Below are 19,586 nucleotides of genomic sequence, written 5' to 3' on the forward strand. Positions count from 1 at the left end.
ATCTTGGCATAGTTACTACACTTTCTACAACTCAGTTTAAATATTCATAAAATTTAAAAGTCAAAGAGATGATTCATGAGATCCTTCAGCTTCAACAGTTAGTAACTCTGTAGATAATTTATATACTAAATTTCATGGTCAAGCTTATGTTTTTTGTATGGAGGATCTTTAAATACAAATTATTGCTCTAATGAAATAAAAAAAATTTTTTTAAAGTATGTAGTATTTATGTATTTCAACTTCACTGCAATTTCTTTCTGTTTAACGCTCTGTACTTTTATTCCTTATTGCTACAGAGCATCTCCTGATTCTGAAATATTGTCCATGGAGAACAGTACAGAAGTGACTCAGTTCATTCTGCTAGGACTAACCAATGCCCTTGAACTGCAGATGCCTTTCTTTGTCCTATTCACCCTCATGTACCTCATTAGTTTGTTTGGGAACCTGGGGATGATCTTGTTGATCCTGCTGGACTCTCGTCTCCGCTCTCCCATGTACTTTTTCCTTAGTAACCTCTCTTTGGTGGATTTTGGTTACTCCTCAGCTGTTACTCCCAAGGTCACGGCTGGGCTCCTCATGGGAGATAATGTCATCTCCTATAATGAATGTGCAGCTCAAATGTTCTTTTTTGTAGCCTTTGCCACTACAGAAAGTTACCTCTTGGCTTCAATGGCCTACGACCGCTATGCAGCAGTGTGTAAACCCCTGCATTACACCACCAGCATGACGACAAGTGTGTGTGCTTCTCTGGCCATAGGTTCCTACATCTGTGGTTTCCTAAATGCTTCCATCCACACTGGGGACACGTTCAGTCTCTCTTTCTGTATGTTCAATGTAGTCCATCACTTTTTCTGTGATATTCCAGCAGTCATGGTTCTTTCTTGCTCTGATAGACATGTTAGTGAGCTGGTTCTTCTTTTTGTGGTTAGCTTCAATATCTTTTTTGCTCTTTTGATAATTTTGATTTCTTACTTTTTCATATTTTTCACCATCCTTAAGATGCATTCTGCAGAGGGATACTGGAAAGCTTTATCCACTTGTGCTTCTCACCTCACTGCTGTCTCCATCTTCTATGGGACAGTCATCTTCATGTACCTACAGCCCAGCTCCAGTCATTCCATGGACACAGACAAAATGGCATCTGTGTTCTATGCTATGGTCATCCCCATGCTGAACCCTCTGGTCTATAGCCTGAGGAATGAGGAAGTCAAGAGTGCATTCAAGAAGGTTGTTGAGAAGGCAAAATTTTCTCTAGGCTTAATCTTGTAACATTGTAGGAACCACAACAACTCAGTTTCATTCCTCACAGATTTTCTCTGTGTAATGGAGCACACAAGGCCCCTACTGTAACTAAAAAAATGTCTGCTGTCTAGGAAAAAAAAAAAAAGAAATTTGTCCAGAAGTATAATACCTGAATGAGAATGAAATTCTTAAAAAAAATTTTTAGTATTTTGCTTCCAAACACTTGCTAATTACATTTGATTTATTCACATGTTCCCTACACATGTTCTCTACCATATGCCGTTGTAAGCATATATGTCCTTACAGACACATAAGTCCTTGATTAGAAACATATGAAAGGACTCTATTGGGATTTGTTAAATGAGATGAAAGGAATGTGGCTAGTTTTTAATAAAACTAATTAAAATAAAGAATTGAGATAACAGAATGCAACAGCGATAGTTTTTTTTTTTTTTTTTAATACACATAAAGCACCTGGCACGTGAGTACTGTAGACGTGTAAGCTGTTAGTAGACTCAAAAGATCAGATCTGGGAGATCAGTTCATTCCAAGTATGTGACCTTGGATAAGTCATTATTCTTTCCTGCAACTCAATTTACTTGAATATAAAATTAAAGTTCGATAGGTGATCCATGAAGATCCTTCAGCTTCAACAGTATGTAATTATAGATAAGTTATCCACTGAATTGTGTTTTCATGCTTATGCTTTAGACTGGAAGAATACCAAAGAATAAATTATTGCTATAATAAAATAATGCACAGGGTATTATACATTTCAATTTCTGCACAATGACTACTCTGTTTCTTCATTTCTCACTGCCACAGAACATTTTGTGATTTCCAAACAACATCCGGGAAGAACAATGCAGAGGGGGCTGAATTCATCCTACTAGGACTAACCAATGCTTCAGAATTGCAGATCCCACTCTTTATCGTATATACCTCGATGTACCCCATCACTGTGAATGGGAGCCTGGAGATGGTTCGGTTGATTTTATGGACTCTCACCTATATACTGTTATGCTCTTTTTCCTCAGTAACCTTTTTTCAGTGGACGTTTGTTCCTCCTTAGCAGTCACTCCAAAGGTCTTGATTAGGTTCCTCATAGGAGATGAAGTCATCTCCTACAATACATGTGCTACTCAGATATTTTTCTTTGCAGTTTTTGCCACTGCAGGAAGTTACCTCTCAGCCTTAATGGCCTGTGGCTGCCATGCGACAGTGTGTAAGCCCCTACATTACACCACCGCCATGACGACAGGTGTGTATTTATCTGGCCGTATATGGTTTTCTGAATGCCTCCATCCAAACTGAGTACACATTCCATCTCTCCTTCTGTATGTGCGATGTGATCTTTCACTTTTTCTGCAATATTAAAACAATCATGACTCTGTCTTGCTCTGATAAACATATGAGTGAGTTGGTTCTTGTTCTTATATCAAGTTTCAATGTGTTTTTTGCTCTTCAGGTTATCTCGATTTCCTACCTGTTCATATTTTCATCACCCTAAATATGCACTCAGCTGAAGGCTATCAGAAGGCTTTATCCATGTGTGCTTCTCATCTCACTGCAGCCTCCATATTTTATGGGACTGTCATTATATTCTACTTACAGACAAGTTCAGACTCCACAGGACAAAGAAGTGGTAGCCTGCTTCCTTAGAGATTTATAGCCTTGGAAACTCTGTAGGGCAGTTGTACTCTCCCCTATAGGTCACTACCCAGTTGGAGTTGGAATTGACAGCAGTGGGTTTTTTAGCCAAGTTCTGTTTATTCAGTGGAGACCAACAAAATAGCATCTTTGTTCTATACTATGGCCACCTTTATGCCTAACCCTATATAGCCTATCGTTGTTGTCGTTGTTACGTGCCGTCGAGTCGGTTCCGACTCACAGCAACCCTATGCACAACGGAACGAAACACTGCCCAGTCCTGAGCCATCCTCACAATCGTTGTTATGCTTGAGCTCATTGTTGCAGCCACTGTGTCAATCCACTTCATTGAGGGTCTTCCTCTTTCCTGCTGACCCTGTACTCTGCCAAGCATGGTATCCTTTCCCAGGGACTGATCCCTCCTGACAACATGTCCAAAGTATGTAAGACGCAGTTTCGCCATCCTTTCCTCTAAGGAGCATTTCTGGTTGTACTTCTATGACAGATTTGTTCGTTCCTTTGGCAGTCCATGGTATATTCAATATTCTTCACCAACACCACAATTCACAGGCATCAATTCTTCTTTGGTCTTCCTTATTCATTGTCCAGCTTTCGCATGCATATGATGCGATTGAAAATACATTGGCTTGGGTCAGGTGCACCTTAGTCTTCAAGGTGACATCTTTGCTCTTCAACACTTTGAAGAGGTCCTTTGCAGCAGATTTACCCAATGCAATGCATCTTTTGATTTCTTGACTGCTGCTTCCATGCCTGTTGATTATGGATCCAAGTGAAATGAAATCCTTGACAACTTCATTCTTTTCTCGGTTTGTCATGATGTTGCTCATTGGTCCAGTTGTGAGGATTTTTGTTTTCTTTATGTTGAGGTGCAATCCATACTGAAGGCTGCTGTGGTCTTTGATCTTCATTACTAAGTGCTTCAAGTCCTATTCACTTTCAGCAAGCAAGGTCGTGTCACCTGCATAACGCACGTTGTTAATAAGTCTTCCTCTAATCCTGATGCCCCATTCTTCTTCATATAGTCCAGCTTCTTGTATTATTTGCTCAGCATACAGATTGAATAGGTATGGTGAAAGAATACAACCCCGACACACACCTTTCCTGACTTTAAACCAATCAGTATCCCCTTGTTCTGTCCAAACAACTGCCTCTTGATCTGCATACAGGTTCCTCATGAGCACAATTAAGTGTTCTGGAATTCCCGTTTTTCACAATGTTATCCATAATTTGTTACGATCCATACAGTCGAATCCCTTTGCATAGTTAAGAAAACACAGGTAAACATCCTTCTGGTATTCTCTGCTTTCAGCCAGGATCCATCTGACATCAGCAATGATATCCCTGGTTCCATGTTCTCTTCTGAAACTGGCCTGAATTTCTGACAGTTCCCTGTTCATATATTGCTGCAGCTGTTTTTGATGATCTTCAGCAAAATTTTGCTTGCATGTGAAATTAATGATATTGTTCTATAATTTCCACATTCGGCTGGATCACCTTTCTTGGGAATAGGCATAAATATGGACCTCTTCCAGTCAGTTGTCCAGGAAGCTGTCTTCCGTATTTCTTGGGATAGATGAGTGAGCACCTCCAGTGATGCATCTGTTTGTTGAAACATCGCAATTGTTATTCTATCAGTTCCTGGAGCCTTGTTTTTCGCCAATGCCTTCAGAGCAGCTTGGACTTCTTCCTTTAGTACCATTGGTTCCTGATCATATGTCACTTCTTCAAATGTTTGAACATCGACTAATTCTTTTTGGTATAATGGCTCTGTGTATTCCTTCCATCTTCTTTTGATGCTTCCTGCATCATTTAATATTTTCCTAATGGAATCCTTCACTCTTGCAACTCAAGTCTTGAATTTTTTCTTCAGTTCCAATCTCTCTGCAGACTCTCCAACATTTATTATTTTGTGTTTTTTGGATTAATGCCAGCCTTGTTGGAGTGAGATGGAATCTCATCGTAGTTTTAATTTGCATTTCTCTAATGGCTAATGATCGAGAGCATTTTCTCATGTATCTGTTAGCTGCCTGAATATCTTCTTTAGTGAAGTGTGTGTTCATATCCTTTGCCCACTTCTTGATTGGGTTGTTTGTCTTTTTGTGGTTGAGTTTTGACAGAATCATATAGATTTTAGAGATCAGGCGCTGGTCGGAGATGTCGTAGCTGAAACTTATTTCCCAGTCTGTAGGTGGTCTTCTTACTCTTTTGGTGAAGTCTTTAGATGAGCATAGGTGTTTGATTTTTGGGGACTCCCAGTTATCTGGTTTCTCTTCGTCATTTTTGGTAATGTTTTGTATTCTGTTTATGCCTTGTATTAGAGCTCCTAAAGTTGTCCCTATTTTTTCTTCCATGATCTTTATCATTTTAGTCTTTATGTTTAGGTCTTTGATCCACTTGGAGTTAGTTTTTGTGCATGGTGGGAGGTATGGGTCCTGTTTCATTTTTTTGCAAATGGATATCCAGTTATGCCAGCACCACTTGTTAAAAAGACTATCTTTTCCCCAATTAACTGACACTAGGCCTTTGTCAATTATCAGCTGCTCATATGTGGATGGATTCATATCTGGGTTCTCAATTCTGTTCCATTGGTCTACGTGTCTGTTGTACCGGTACCAGGCTGTTTTGACTACTGTGGCTGTGTAATAGGTTCTGAAATCAGGTAGAGTGAGGCCTCCCACTTTCTTCTTTTTCAGTAATGCTTTGCTTATCCGAGGCTTCTTTCCCTTCCATATGAAGTTGGTGATTTGTTTCTCCATCACATTAAAAAATGACATTGGAATTTGGATCGGAAGTGCATTGTATGTATAGATGGCTTTTGGTAGAATAGACATTTTTACTATGTTAAGTCTTCCTATCCATGAGCAAGGTATGTTTTCCCACTTAAGTTCGTCCTTTTTAGTTCCTTGTAGTAGTACTTTGTATTTTTCTTTGTATAGGTCTTTTACATCTTTGGTAAGATTTATTCCTAAGTATTTTATCTTCTTGGGTGCTACTGTGAATGGTATTGATTTGGTTATTTCCTCTTCGATGTTCTTTTTGTTGATGTAGAGGAATCCAAGTGATTTTTGTATGTTTATCTTATAACCTGAGACTCTGCCAAACTCTTCTATTAGTTTCAGTAGTTTTCTGGAGGATTCCTTAGGGTTTTCTGTGTATAAGATCATGTCATCTGCAAATAGAGATAATTTTACTTCCTCCTTGCCAATCCGGATGCCCTTTATTTCTTTGTCTAGCCTAATTGCTCTGGCTAGGACCTCTAGCACAATGCTGAATAAGAGTGGTGATAAAGGGCATCCTTGTCTGGTTCCCGTTCTCAAGGGAAATGCTTTCAGGCTCTCTCCATTTAGAGTGATGTTGGCTGTTGGCTTTCCTTCAATTCCTATTTTGGTGAGAGTTTTTATCATAAATGGGTGTTGGACTTTGTCAAATGCCTTTTCTGCATCAATTGATAAGACCATGTAGTTTTTGTCTTTTGTTTTATTTATGTGGTGGATTACATTAATGGTTTTTCTAATATTAAACCAGCCTTGCATACCTGGTATAAATCCCACTTGGTCATGGTGGATTATTTTTTTTGATATGTTGTTGAATTCTATTGGCTAGAATTTTGTTGAGGACTTTTGCATCTATGTTCATGAGGGATATAGGTCTATAATTTTCTTTTTTTGTAATGTCTTTACCTGGTTTTGGTATCAGGGAAATGGTGGCTTAATAGAATGAGTTAGGTAGTATTCTGTCATTTTCTATGCTTTGAAATACCTTTAGTAGTAGTGGTGTTAACTCTTCTCTGAAAGTTTGGTAGAACTCTGCAGTAAAGCCATCCGGGTCAGAGCTTTTTTTTGTTGGGAGTGTTTTGATTACCGTTTCAATCTCTTTTTTTGTTATGGGTCTATTTAGTTGTTCTACTTCTGAATGTGTTAGTTTAGGTAGGTAGTGTTTTTCCAGGAATTCATCCATTTCTTCTAGGTTTGCAAATTTGTTAGAGTACGATTTTTCATAATTATCTGATATGATTCTTTTCATTTCAGTTGGGTCTGTTGTGATGTGGCCCATCTCGTTTCTTATTCGGGTTATTTGTTTCCTTTCCTGTATTTCTTTAGTCAGTCTGGCCAATGGTTTATCAATTTTGTGAATTTTTTCAAAGAACCAGCTTTTGGCTTTGTTAATTCTTTCAATTGTTTTTCCGTTCTCTAATTCATTTAGTTCAGCTCTAATTTTTATTATTTGTTTTCTTCTGGTGCCTGATGGATTCTTTTGTTGCTCACTTTCTGTTTGTTCAAGTTGTGGGGACAGTTCTCTGATTTTGGCTCCTTCTTCTTTTTGTATGTGTGCATTTATCGATATAAATTGGCCTCTGAGCACTGCTTTTGCTGTGTCCCAGAGGTTTTGATAGGAAGTATTTTCATTCTTGTTGCATTCTATGAATTTCCTTTTTCCCTAAGGGAGGTCACAGAGCCTTTACCTGAGCTCTATAAAATAGCCACTGCCCTGGCGTGAACTTCCTGAGTCTGCTTTATTCTTCATAGTCTTCATTAATACTCGGCTATTTGGTATCTTTACTTGTTCACCTATTCTTCTATCTCCCTCAACTTCAATGGAAACTCACTAAGAGTAGTAGCTTAATCTGGTTTATTCACCATTCTACCAATAGTACCTAATAGGTATGTCAGTCTCATAGAGATTGTCAATAAATATTTTTTAAATGAACAAATGAATTAATCTTTGCATCCAGTTGTATCACTGTGCTTAATCGTTGAGACACTGAAGATTTTAATTAACCATACATAATATAAACCTTTTAGATTAAATTTTACAGAATCTCAAGAAACATGGCAGGGTTTCTGCTTTGTTGAATTTATCTCTATTCTCAGTGCTTACAATCACAGGTTTAAAGAAAATGATTTTCTAAAAATCACACTATCCAATGGATTATCTCAAATAAACTCTATTTTTTACTTAAGAGTTATGTTTCATTAAGTGAAAGTAACGTATCATAAATTCTTTTTAAACCCTAAAAAAAAACCCACTGCCATCGAGTTGATTCCGACTCATAGCAACCCTATAGGACAGAGTAGAACTGCCCGATAGAATTTCCAAGTAGTGCCTGGTGGATTCGAACTGCCAACCTCTTGGTTAGCAGCTATAGCACTTAACCACTACGTCACCAGGGTTTCCTGTAAATTCTCTTTAGTAATAATAAAAAGACAAAGTATGAGACGATTTCAGAGTTTTGAGATTTTCTATTGTTCTGGAGCCAGTTGAGATTGCATTTCTAGGAATTTGTCCATTTCATATATGTTATCTAATTTGTTGGTGTACAATCATTCATGGTATTCTCTTAAGATCCACTTATTTCTGTAAAATTTTATGTTAATGCCCTTGCATTAATTTCTGATTTTAGGTATTGCATTTTCTCTTATTCTAGCTAAGTGTTTGTCAATGTTATTCCTCTATTCAAGGAACCAACTTTTGGTTTTGATTCCCTTTATTTATTTATTTTCTATTCTCAATTTTATTTGGAGCCCAGGTGGTGCAGTGGTTAAGAGCTTGACTGCTAATCAAAAGGTCAGCATTCCAAATCCACCTGCCACTCCTTGGAAGCCCTAAAGGGAGGTTCTACTCTGTCCTATAGGGTCACTATGAGTTGGAACCGACTTGATAGCAATGTTTTTTTTTTCATTTATTTCTGCTCTAATCTGTGTTATTTCCCTCATTCTGATAGCCCTGGTATTAGCTGGATCTTCTTTTTCTAGTTCCTCAAGGAGTAGGCTATTGATCTGAGATCTTTCTCTTTTTTAGTGTAGGCATTTAAACCCTCCCTCAAAAAAAAAAAAAAAAAAGACCCATTTGGTTTTGTGGTCAGCCACAGGTTTGACGAGATTACATTAAACCTATATCTAAACTGCCTTCTTTAAATTCATCTTTCACTTGATCACTAGTGATCAAGTAAAACTTTTGGTATTATCCATATTTCCAATAAAGTTTATTCTGACAGTTTTTGCTCAACCTTGGTGTTCCTATGTTGGAATGGGCCCTTGGAATTCTCAACTCTGCATTATTTTCTGCTTCTTTCTTGATAGGACACTTATTATTGCATTCAGAGCTCACTGAATTATCAAGGGTACTCTCTCCAATATTTAGATCTTTAACTAGATCAGCAAAGTCTTTTTCACATATGGTAACATACATAGGTTTCAGGGACTAGGGCCTGTATTTGTGGACCATTATTGAGCTTATTGCAGATTTGTTTTCACTTGTATTATATGTACATCACACAGATTGTCTGAGATGAGGCCATGTTATACATGGTCACTCAATGTTACAGGCTATTGTAGGCTTCAACATTGGTTGCTGTACCTGTTGGAGCCTATTGCCTCCTCAGTCACCATGGCAAAAGAGGAGACAACTGGAGGGGTGTTCATATGCTTTAACCCACCCAGAAATGACATATGGGAATTCTTCCCACAGTTCAATGCCTAGGAGAAGTATATACCTCCGCCTAGAAGCAAAGTGGCAGGCACACATGGGTAATCAGTTGGAATGTCTGAGTACCACTATTTGTGTGATCTATGCTATACCAACATTTATAAATAATGAAATAATAATATTTAATCTTGTGGCACCTGATAAGTGCTAGATATTATACACACATACACACACACACACATATACATATACATATTGTTCTTGAGGCGGTTCTTGTTAGGTACCATCTAGTCAGTTCCAACTCATAATGATCCTATGAAAAACAGAACAAAACACTGTCCATTTCTGCGTCATCCTCACAATCTTGGCTGTGTTTGAGGCAATTGTTGCAGCCACTGTGTCAATTCATCTATTTGAGGGTCTTCTTTTTTGCTTACCCTCTACTTTGCATGCATGATGTCCTTCTCCAAGGACTGGTCCCTCTTGGTACCATGACCACAGTATGTGAGATGAAGTCTTGCCATCCTTCTTTCTAAGGAGCATTCTGGCTATACTTCTTTCAAGACAAATTTGTTTGTTCTTCTGGCAGTCCATGGTATATTCAATATCCTTGGCCAACACCATAATTCAAAGGCCTTAATTCTTCGGTCTTCCTTACTAATTGTCTCAATTTTGCAGGCACATGTGGTGATTGAAAATACTATGGCTTGGTATTTTACATATGTATAAACACACACACGTATTTATATAATCTCATTAAATAAACTCATTATATTTAATCTCATTACATAAAGTCTCATTATATAATCTAATTATATATGCATAATCTTATTTATATATTAATCTTATTAATATATATATTCTCAAGGAGTCCTGCTGGTACAATGATTACATGCTCAGATACTAACCAAAAGATGGGTGCTTCGAACACTCCCAGAAGTTCTCCAGGAGAAGACTTGACAATCTACACCTATAAAGATGACAGCCTAGGAAACCCTATGGGACAGTTGTACTATGTCATACAGGGCCACTATGAGTCAGAATTGACTCAATAGCACATAACAACAAAAACGTATGTATAATCTCATTAGCTTCTGGAAAATCTTATGAGGGATATATTATTTCTCTCTTTATAGATGAGAATCTGAAGTTCGAACGGCATAAATCACTCCCTGAGTTTAAGGCTAATCCATCTTACTGCATAGAACAAATTTTCAACTTTTATACTTGCCTGCCCTAAATAGGGTGCAATAAGTTAGACTGAGAGTCTGTGCTCAAAGGTGGCTGTATAGAATAAGGAATTGATCTATCTCATTTGTTGGAAAAAAAATTTCCAGGCCTCATCTGTATTGTTAAGGCAAATGGATGTTTCAAAAAATGATTTTTATAAGAAGACTTATTGAGACTTTGAGATAGAGCAAAAAACGTAATGAAATAAAAATCAAATGCAATTTAAAAAACCTTACTATAACAAGTCCTGGCAAAGATCTGAAACAATTTGAATACATTTTTGATTGAATACAGAATGGTAGAGCCACTTCAGAAAACAGTTCTTCCGTTTCTTATAAATTAAACATATACTTAGAACATTACCAAGCAATCCAACTACTACATATTTATTCAGATGAAATGTGAAATGTGAAAACTAAAACCTAGTTTTACACAAAACACTTCAGGCAAATGTTTAGAGTGGTTTTATTTGTAATCACTAAAAACTGCAATCAACACAAATGATCCTCCACTGGGGGGATGAATAAGCAGTGTGTGATGTCAGATAATGGAATACAAATCAACAATAAAAAGGACGCCACCACTGATACAGGTAACGACATGGATGGATTTCAAATGCATTACGCTAAGTGAAAGAAAACCACAAAGACTAGGATTTCATTTATTTGACATTCTTGGCAAAACCGTGTGAAAATGCTACAGATTAGTGGTTGCCAGGAGCAATGGGTGGGTGAAGGTGTTGACTAAGAAACCTGAGGAAATTAGTTTAGTTGATTAACCTGTTCTATGTTGTGATTGTAGTAGTGGTTACATGACCATTGACATTAAACGAAGTCTTAGAATTATACGCTCAAATCTGTGGATATTGCTGTATGTAAATTATACATAATTAGAAAGTGGAGAGAAAAGAAAGAAATGATAACATGTAATGCACAAACGTGTGCACACTGCACTGAACATATCCACCTAGGTCCCCTTGGGCAATATGATTGCTTCTTCTGTAGCTAATTGAGATGCGGAGCCATAGGTGCCCTCATGGAAGGCACCCCTGAGAGCTCTGTGTCTTTATAACTCCCTCCTGGTTTTCATGCATTAGCCTCTGAAATCACAACATCACTCCATGTGGCATCAACCGCAGGGACTGAATTGTGTACAGAACCCCTTTGGTAACCATTTATTCAAAATAATGTTAGCTGTTGTTAGCTCACATGCAACTTTTCCCCAAACTGAGTATTTGCACTGGGTTTTTTTTGTTTGTTTTTATCCAACTACAGTCAGGAAAGCACCCCAAAAGAAAAATTATATTGAATGACTCTTCTTCATGAGTTGCCTATATTATCAAGGGTAATCTCTTCTATCACTAGATCTTTAACTAGATCAGAAAAGTCTTTTTCATATAAGGTAACATTTACAGGTTCCAAAGATTAGGGCCTGGTATCTTTGGAGACAATTATTGAGCCTATATTGCAGATTTGTTTTTCACTTATGCCATTGCATGTAGATCACTCAGATCATCTGGGGTGGGAAGGCCTCCTGCTATACCCAGTTACTTTAAGTTACAGGTTTCAACGTAAGTAGCTGCACCTGCTGAAGCCTGCTTCTTCCTCAGTCACCACGGCAAGAGAAGAGACAACTGGACGGTTGTTCATATGCTTGAACCTACCCTGAAATGACATGTATTTGCTCTTTACTACCATAATTCTGTGAAGTATGTGGGAGACACATTTTATTATGTTTGTCTTACAAATAAGGAGGAGGTAAGTGACCCCTCCAAGGGCAGAGAAACAATTCTCGTATATGCAAAACTTTGACCCACGTTTCCTGACTGCATGTTAGTGTTGTTTACTCCATCTTTCACTGCCTTAAAGATCTTGGAACCTTTTGACCAGTAACTGAGAGACAGAGCTTCTCTCATAGTACCAATGCATTATCCCACGGCTGAATTTTTGATTTCAAACTCACAATTCAGAATTGCTTTTCTTTTTCTAACAGAAATCCAGGTAAGCTTTTTATTTCATGTAAAATTTTAATGAGTAGTGAAATCCATGTTAAAGCAGCTGAAAGTTATATCTGAGTTATTTGATCCCAGAATAGGATGTTTTAAATATTTTTCTAAAACAGTGAGGTGAGGCTGGGGTAGAAATATCAAAACTTCCATCAGAACGGAGTTAAGTGATACTTATGAAACATCACGTTGTTTTCCAAAAGAATAGGGACAAATAATAATAATAATAAGATAAATGATACTCTAAGTAGTTGGTAATTTCTTGTTGTTCACTACCTGTCAGCCTCTAATTAAAGGTAAAAACTTCTAACTGAAGGTTGAAAACAAACTAAAAAAAAAGAAAAAACTAGAGAGTAAATAGAGGGGTCTTAACTGAATAGTAAGATCCATACTCTATTTTAACCTTCATTCCATAATCTCGCCCTTATTATTAGTAGCACATCTACAAACACTGACAGTTGAGGTGACTAAATAGGACAGCTTTCTGTTTGCTCAAAACTAGGTTTAAACAGTGAATTTTGAATCTTACTAGCTATGTAATTGTAGAAGATAGCATAGCTTTTTGAATCCTCAATGGCAAAACAGGAATAATAACACTACATATCTTTCAAAGTTATTCTGAGGATTAATTGAAAAGATGTGTCTGCATACATATATTATCCGTGGTTGTTGAACATAATGTTTGCTTAATGTGGTTATGTGTTAAAGGTTGGCAAACATAAGACCTTTATAAGTCAGGCTTCTGAAGTGAACCTGTGTAAGGATTAGGAGGAGGTTGGTACAGAGTAGCAGTTAGCAGAGGATGGATGTCCTGCCCAAGACTTCAAACTGAAATACAAAAATGTAAAATATTACGCCTGCATAAGAAGATATTCAAATAAAAAATTTAAAAACATGGAACGTACCAGCAGAACATACATACAGGCAAAAAGTACCCACAATCTATGAGCTTTCAGCATTTGACCTCTGTGATTCAGATGGGATGACACTTATAAGAGAAAGAATGAGTTTAAGAAAATGAAACTTTCCATCCATGCTAAAATATAGATTTCAACTACCAGGATTACTTTTAAATTAAATTATTACAAATTAAATAAGAAACAGCTCACACAGAAAATACTGGTTCAGCCAGCGTATGGGCTGGAGGGCACTGAGAAACACTGTTGTCAATCAATCTCATTGAGGGCCTTCCTTTTTTTGCTGACGTTCACGTTATCAAGCATGATGCCCTTCTCCAGGGACTGATTTCTCCTAATAAAATGTCCAAAGTATGTGAGACATCAAAATCAGAAGTAGGTTCTTTGAATAGATGAATAACATCGACAAACCTTTAGCTAGAATAAGACAGAAGATGCAAATAAATGAAATCAGAAATTAACGTGAGGGCATTAACACCAAACTTACAGAAATACAATGGATTTTAAGAGAATACCATGAATGATTGTAAGCCAACAAATTAGATAACATATATGAAATGGACAAATCCCTAGAAGCACAAACAATCACACTTGACCACAGAACAATAGAAATGTCATCTCACCAGCCTTGCTTCTGAGGAGCATTCTGGTTGTACTTCTTCCAAGACAGACTTCTTTGTTCTTTTGGCAGTTCATGGTATATTCAATATTCTTCATCAACACCACAATTTAAAGGTGTCAATTCTTCTCTTGTCTTCCTTATTCATCGTCCAGCTTTCGCATGCATACAAGACAACTGAAAACACCAAAGCTTGGGGCAGGCGCACCTTAGTCTTCAAGGTGACATCTTTGCTTTTCAACGCTTTAAAGCGGTCTTTTGCAGCAGATTTGTCCAGTGTAGTGTGTCTTTTTGATTTCTTGACTGCCGCTTCCATGGGTATTGATTGTGGATTCAAGTAAAATGAAATCCTCAACAACTTCAGTCTTTTCTCCATTTATCACAACTTTGCTTATTGGTCCAGTTATGAGGAGTTTTGTTTTCTTTATGTTGAGGTGTAATCCATACTGAAGGCTATGGTCTTTGATCCTCACCAGTAAGTGCAAGTCCTCTTCACTTTCAGCAAGCAAGGTTGTGTCATCTGCATAATGCACATTGTTGAGTCTTCCTCCAATCCTGATGCCCCATTCTTCTTCATATAGTCCAGCTTCTTGTATTATTTTCTCAGCATACAGATTGAATAGGTATGGTGAAAGAATACAACCCAGACTCACACCTTTCCTGACTTTAAACTAATCAGTATCCCCTTGTTCTGTCTGAACAACTGCCTCTTGATCTATGTAAAGGTTCCTCATGAGCACAGTTAAGTGTTCTGGAATTCCCATTCTTCGCAATGTTATCTATAGTTTGTTATGATCCACACAGTCGAATACCTTTGCATAGTCTATAAAACACAGGTAAACATCCTTCTGGTATTCTTTGCTTTCAGCCAGGATCCATCTGACATCAGCAATGATATCCCTGGTTCCACACTTTCTTCTAAATCTGGCTTGAATTTCTGGCAGTTCCCTGTCGATATACTGCTGCAGCCATTTTTGAATGATCTTCAGCAAAATTTCACTTGCATGTGATATTAATGATATTGTTTGAAAATTTCCACATTCAGCTGGATCACCTTTCTTGGGATTAGGCATAAACATGGATCTCTTCCTGTTGGTTGGCCAGGTACCTGTGCTCCAAACTTCTTGGCATAGACTAGTGAGCACTTCCAGTGTACTTCCAGTGCTGCACCCCTTTGTTGAAACCTTTCAGTTGATACTCTGTCAGTTCCTGGAGCTTTGTTTTTTGCCAATACCTTCAGTGCAGCTTGGATCTCTTCCTTCAGTGCCATTGGTTCCTGATCATATGCCACCTCTTGAAACAGTTGAACATAGACCAATTCTTTTCGGTATAATGACTCTATGTATTCCTTCCATTTTCTTTTGATGGTTCCTGAGTTGTTTAATATTTTCCCCATAGAATCCGTCACTAGTGCAACTCGAGGCTTGAATTTTTTCTTCAGTTCTTTCAGCTTGAGAAATGCCAAGAGTGTTCTTCCCTTTTGGTTTCCTATCTCTAACTCTTCGTACATGTCATTATAGCACTTTACTTTGTCTGCTCAAGCCATCCTCTGAAATCTTCTCTTCAGTTCTTTTACTTCATCATTTCTTCCTTTTGCTTTAGCTAGTTGACGTTTAAGAGCAAGTTTCAGAGTCTCTTCTGACATCCATTTTGGTCTTTTCTTTCTTTCCCGTCTTTTTAATAACCCCTTCCTTTCTTCATGTATGATGTCTTTGATGTCATTCCACAACTCATCTGGTCTTCGGTCGTTAGCATTCAATGCATAAAATCTATTCTCAAGATAGTCTCTAAATTCAAGTGGGATATACTCAGGGTGGTACTTTGGCTCTTGTGGACTTGTTCTAATTTTCTTCTGTTTCAACTTGAACATGCATAGGAGCAATTGGTAGTCTGTTCTGCAGCCAGCCTCTGGCCTTGTTTTGACCGATGATATTGAGCTTTTTTGTTGTCTTTTTCCACAGATGTAGTCGATTTGATTCCTGTGTATTCCATGTGGCATGATCCACGTCTATAGCTGCCGGTTATGTTGGTGGAAAATGGTATTTGCAACGAAGAAGTCATTGGTCTTGCAAAATTTTATCATTCTATTTCTGGCATCATTTTTATCAGAAGGCTGTACTTTCTTACCCCGACTCTTCTTTGTTTCCAACTTTCACTTTCCGATTACCAGTAATTATCAATGCATCCTGATTGCATGTTCAATCAATTTCAGACTACAGCAGCTGCTAAAAATGTTCAATTTCTTTATCTTTGGCCTTAGTGGACGGTGCATAAATTTGAATAATAGTCATATTAATTGGCCTTCCTTGCAGGTATGTGGATATTATCCTGTCCCTGACAGCATTGTACTTCAGGATAGTTCTTGAAATTTTTTTTTTTTGATGATGAGTACAACACCATTCCTCTTCAGTTTGTCATTTCTGTTTTATTTAGACCATATGATTGTTTCAAAAAGGCCAACACCAGTCCATTTCAGCTCCCTAATGCCTAGAATATTGATGTTTATGTGTTCCATTTCATTTTTTGATGATTTTCAATTTTTCTAGATTCATACTTTGTACATTCTAGGTTCTGATTATTAATGGATGTTTGCAGCTATTTCTTATAATTTTGAGTCATGCCACATCAGCAAATGAAGGTCCCAAAACTTTGACTCCATCCACGTCGTTAAGGTGGACTCTACTTTGAGGAGGCAGTTCTTCCCCAGTTGTCTTTTGAGTGCCTTCTGAACTGGGGGGTCATCTTCCTGCACTACATCAGACAATGTTCTGCAGCTATTCATAAGATTTTCACTAGCTAATTCTTTTCAGGAGCACACCGCCGGGTCTTTTATCCTAGTCTGTCTTAGTCTGGAAGCTCAGCTGAAACCTGTCCACTGTGGGTGACCCTGTTGGTATTTGAATACTGGTGACATGGTTTCCAGCATCACAGCAACATGCAAGCCCCCCCATATGACAAACTGACAGACACGTGGGTGGCTAGAATATAAGAGTGGACCCAGTGTGCGAGGAAAGGCAAGTAGGCCAGTGAGGCTGCCAGATGTTAAAAACTCACACACATTTTATATCACCACCCACTTTTTGCAAGACAAACTTACAAGCCATCATTACATTCTAATAATATGCCTAATGTTATACCTAACACTAGCACTAATTGAAGTACTGCATTGAGCAAAGCTTTCTGAAAGGCCTCTGAAAGTCTTAAAAAAGAGATGTCACTTTGATGACTAAGATGCATCTGACCAAAGCCTTAGTATTTTTTTTTTTTTTAATAATTGTGCTTTAGGTAAAGGTTTACAGAGCGAATTGTCTTATGACTTCAGTTGACAACCCCACGACATGTCAACATTCACCCCTTCTTGACTTGAGTTGCCCATTTCCATTTGCCTTTGCCCTGCCTTCCTGTCCCCTCCTGCCTTCTTGTTCTTGCCCCTGGGCTGGTGTGCACATTTTAGTCTCATATACATGTTTGAGCTACATGTATTATTGTTTGTTTTATGGGCCTGTCTAATCTTTGGCTGAAGAGTGAACCTCAGGAGCGACTTCAGTACTGAATTAAAAGAGTGTCCAGGAGCCATACTCTATGGGTTTTTCCAGTCTCTGTCGTACCAGTAAGTCTACGTTTTTTTGTTTTGTGTGTGTGTGTGTGTGTATGAGTTTGAATTTTGTTCCACATTTTTCTCCCAATACTGTGATCCCTGTCAGAGCAGTCAGTAGTGGTAGCCAGGCACCATCCAGTTGTGCTGGCCTCAGTCTGGTGGAGGTGGCTGTGGTAGTTGTGGTCCGTTAGTGCTTTGGACTAATCTTTCCCTTGCATCTTTGATTTTCTTTACTCTCCCTTGCTCCAGACTTGGTAGGACCAGGGGAGTATCTTAGATGGCCTCTCGCAAGCTTTTAAAACTCCAGACAGTACTCACCACAGTCAGATGTAGAACATTTTCTTTACAAACTATGTTATGCTAATTAAGCTAGATGCCCCACAAGATCACGATTCCCAGCCCTCAGCCTCATAACATGGTCCTGCAGGGAGTTTGGATGTGCCTGTGAAGGTTTCATGACCTTTCCATAGTCATGTTGTACCGATTTCCCCAGTATTGTATATTGTGTTACCCTTCACCAAAGTTACCACTTATCATTGCCTAGTTAGTGTTTTCCTTTCCCCATCCTTCCTCTCTGTCTAGTTATCTAGTACTGCTATAACAGAAATATCACAAGCAGATGGCTTTAACAAAGAGAAATTTATTCTCTCACAGTCTAGTAGAATAGAAGTTCAAACTCAGGGCATGAGCTCCAGGGCAAGGCTTTCTCTCTCTGTCAGCTCTGAAGGAAGGTCCTTGTCATCAATCTTCCCCTGAACTAGGAGCTTCTCTGCACAGGAACCCCAGATCCGAAGGACGCACTCTGTTCCTGGTGCTACTTTCTTGGTGGTATGAGGACCCTCCTCTCTGTTCACTTCCCTTTCCTTTTTTATCTCTTGAGAGATAAGAGGTGGTGCAGGCCACGCCCCAGAGAAACTCTGTTTACATTGGATCAGGGGTGTGACCTGGGTAAAGATGTTACAATCCCACCCTAATCCTTTTTAACCATAGGCAGAGGTTACAATTTATAACACACAGGAAAATTAAAAAATGGAGGGTGACCACACCTCTTCTTCAGAATGCTTTACTTATCCGGGCCCTCTCTTTGTTCCATATAAAGTTAATGATTAGGTTTTCCATCTCACTGAAGAATGCTGTTGGTATTTGGGTTCGGATTGTATTTTATTTGTGGATTGCTTTGGATGGAATTTACATTTTCACAATGTTGAGTCTACCTATCCCCGAGCATGGCATAATTTTCCATTTATGTAGGTCTCTTTTGGTTCCTTGAAGTAGTCTTTTGTAGTTTTCTTTGTACGTGTCTTTTACATCCCTGGTTAGATTTATTCCAAAGTTTTTTTTTTTTTTTTTAGGGCCTGTTTTAAATGATAATCCTTTCCTGATTTCCTTTTTGTAGTTCTCTTTATAGTTGTATAGGAATCAAAATGATTTTTGTATGTTTATCTCATATCCTGCAATTCTGCTGAATCTATTAGTTCCAGTAGTTTTCTGTGGAGTCTTTGAGTTCTCTACGTATAGTATCATATCATCTGCAAATAGGGATAGTTTTACATCTTCCATACCTATTTGGATGTCCTGTATTTCTTTTTCCTGCCTTATTGCTCCAGCCACCACTTCCAGCACAATGTTAAATAGGAGTAGTGATAAAAGACATCCTTGCCTTGTTCTTGTTCTCAGGGGGACTGCTTTCAGCCTCTGTCTGTTCAGAATGATGTTGGCTGTTAGTTTTGTATAGATGCCCTTTATTACATTCAGGAATTTCTCTTCTATTCCTATTTTAAGGAGTTTTTATCAGGAATGGGTGTTGAACTTTATCGAATGCCTTTTTAGCATTGATTGTGATGATTATGTGACTCTTTTGTTTATGTGGTGGATTAC

At 38.1% G+C, this 19,586-nt stretch overlaps 1 protein-coding gene and 1 pseudogene across 1 annotated transcript; both read left to right on the forward strand.

The window, feature by feature from the left end:
- Nucleotides 1–321: 321 nt before the first annotated feature.
- On the forward strand, nucleotides 322–1,321 carry LOC100666310 (olfactory receptor 5B3-like). The gene has a single exon (XM_003421412.3). It carries the CDS (start codon nucleotides 325–327, stop codon nucleotides 1,267–1,269), a length of 945 nt encoding a protein of 314 aa, XP_003421460.2. The 5' UTR covers nucleotides 322–324; the 3' UTR covers nucleotides 1,270–1,321.
- A 553-nt stretch (nucleotides 1,322–1,874) lies between these two features.
- LOC100666026 (olfactory receptor 5B17-like) lies at nucleotides 1,875–3,084 on the forward strand (annotated as a pseudogene).
- Nucleotides 3,085–19,586: the final 16,502 nt, after the last annotated feature.

Source organism: Loxodonta africana, chromosome 7 (assembly GCF_030014295.1).
Source record: "Loxodonta africana isolate mLoxAfr1 chromosome 7, mLoxAfr1.hap2, whole genome shotgun sequence".
In the NCBI taxonomy this organism is placed as follows: domain Eukaryota; kingdom Metazoa; phylum Chordata; class Mammalia; order Proboscidea; family Elephantidae; genus Loxodonta; species Loxodonta africana.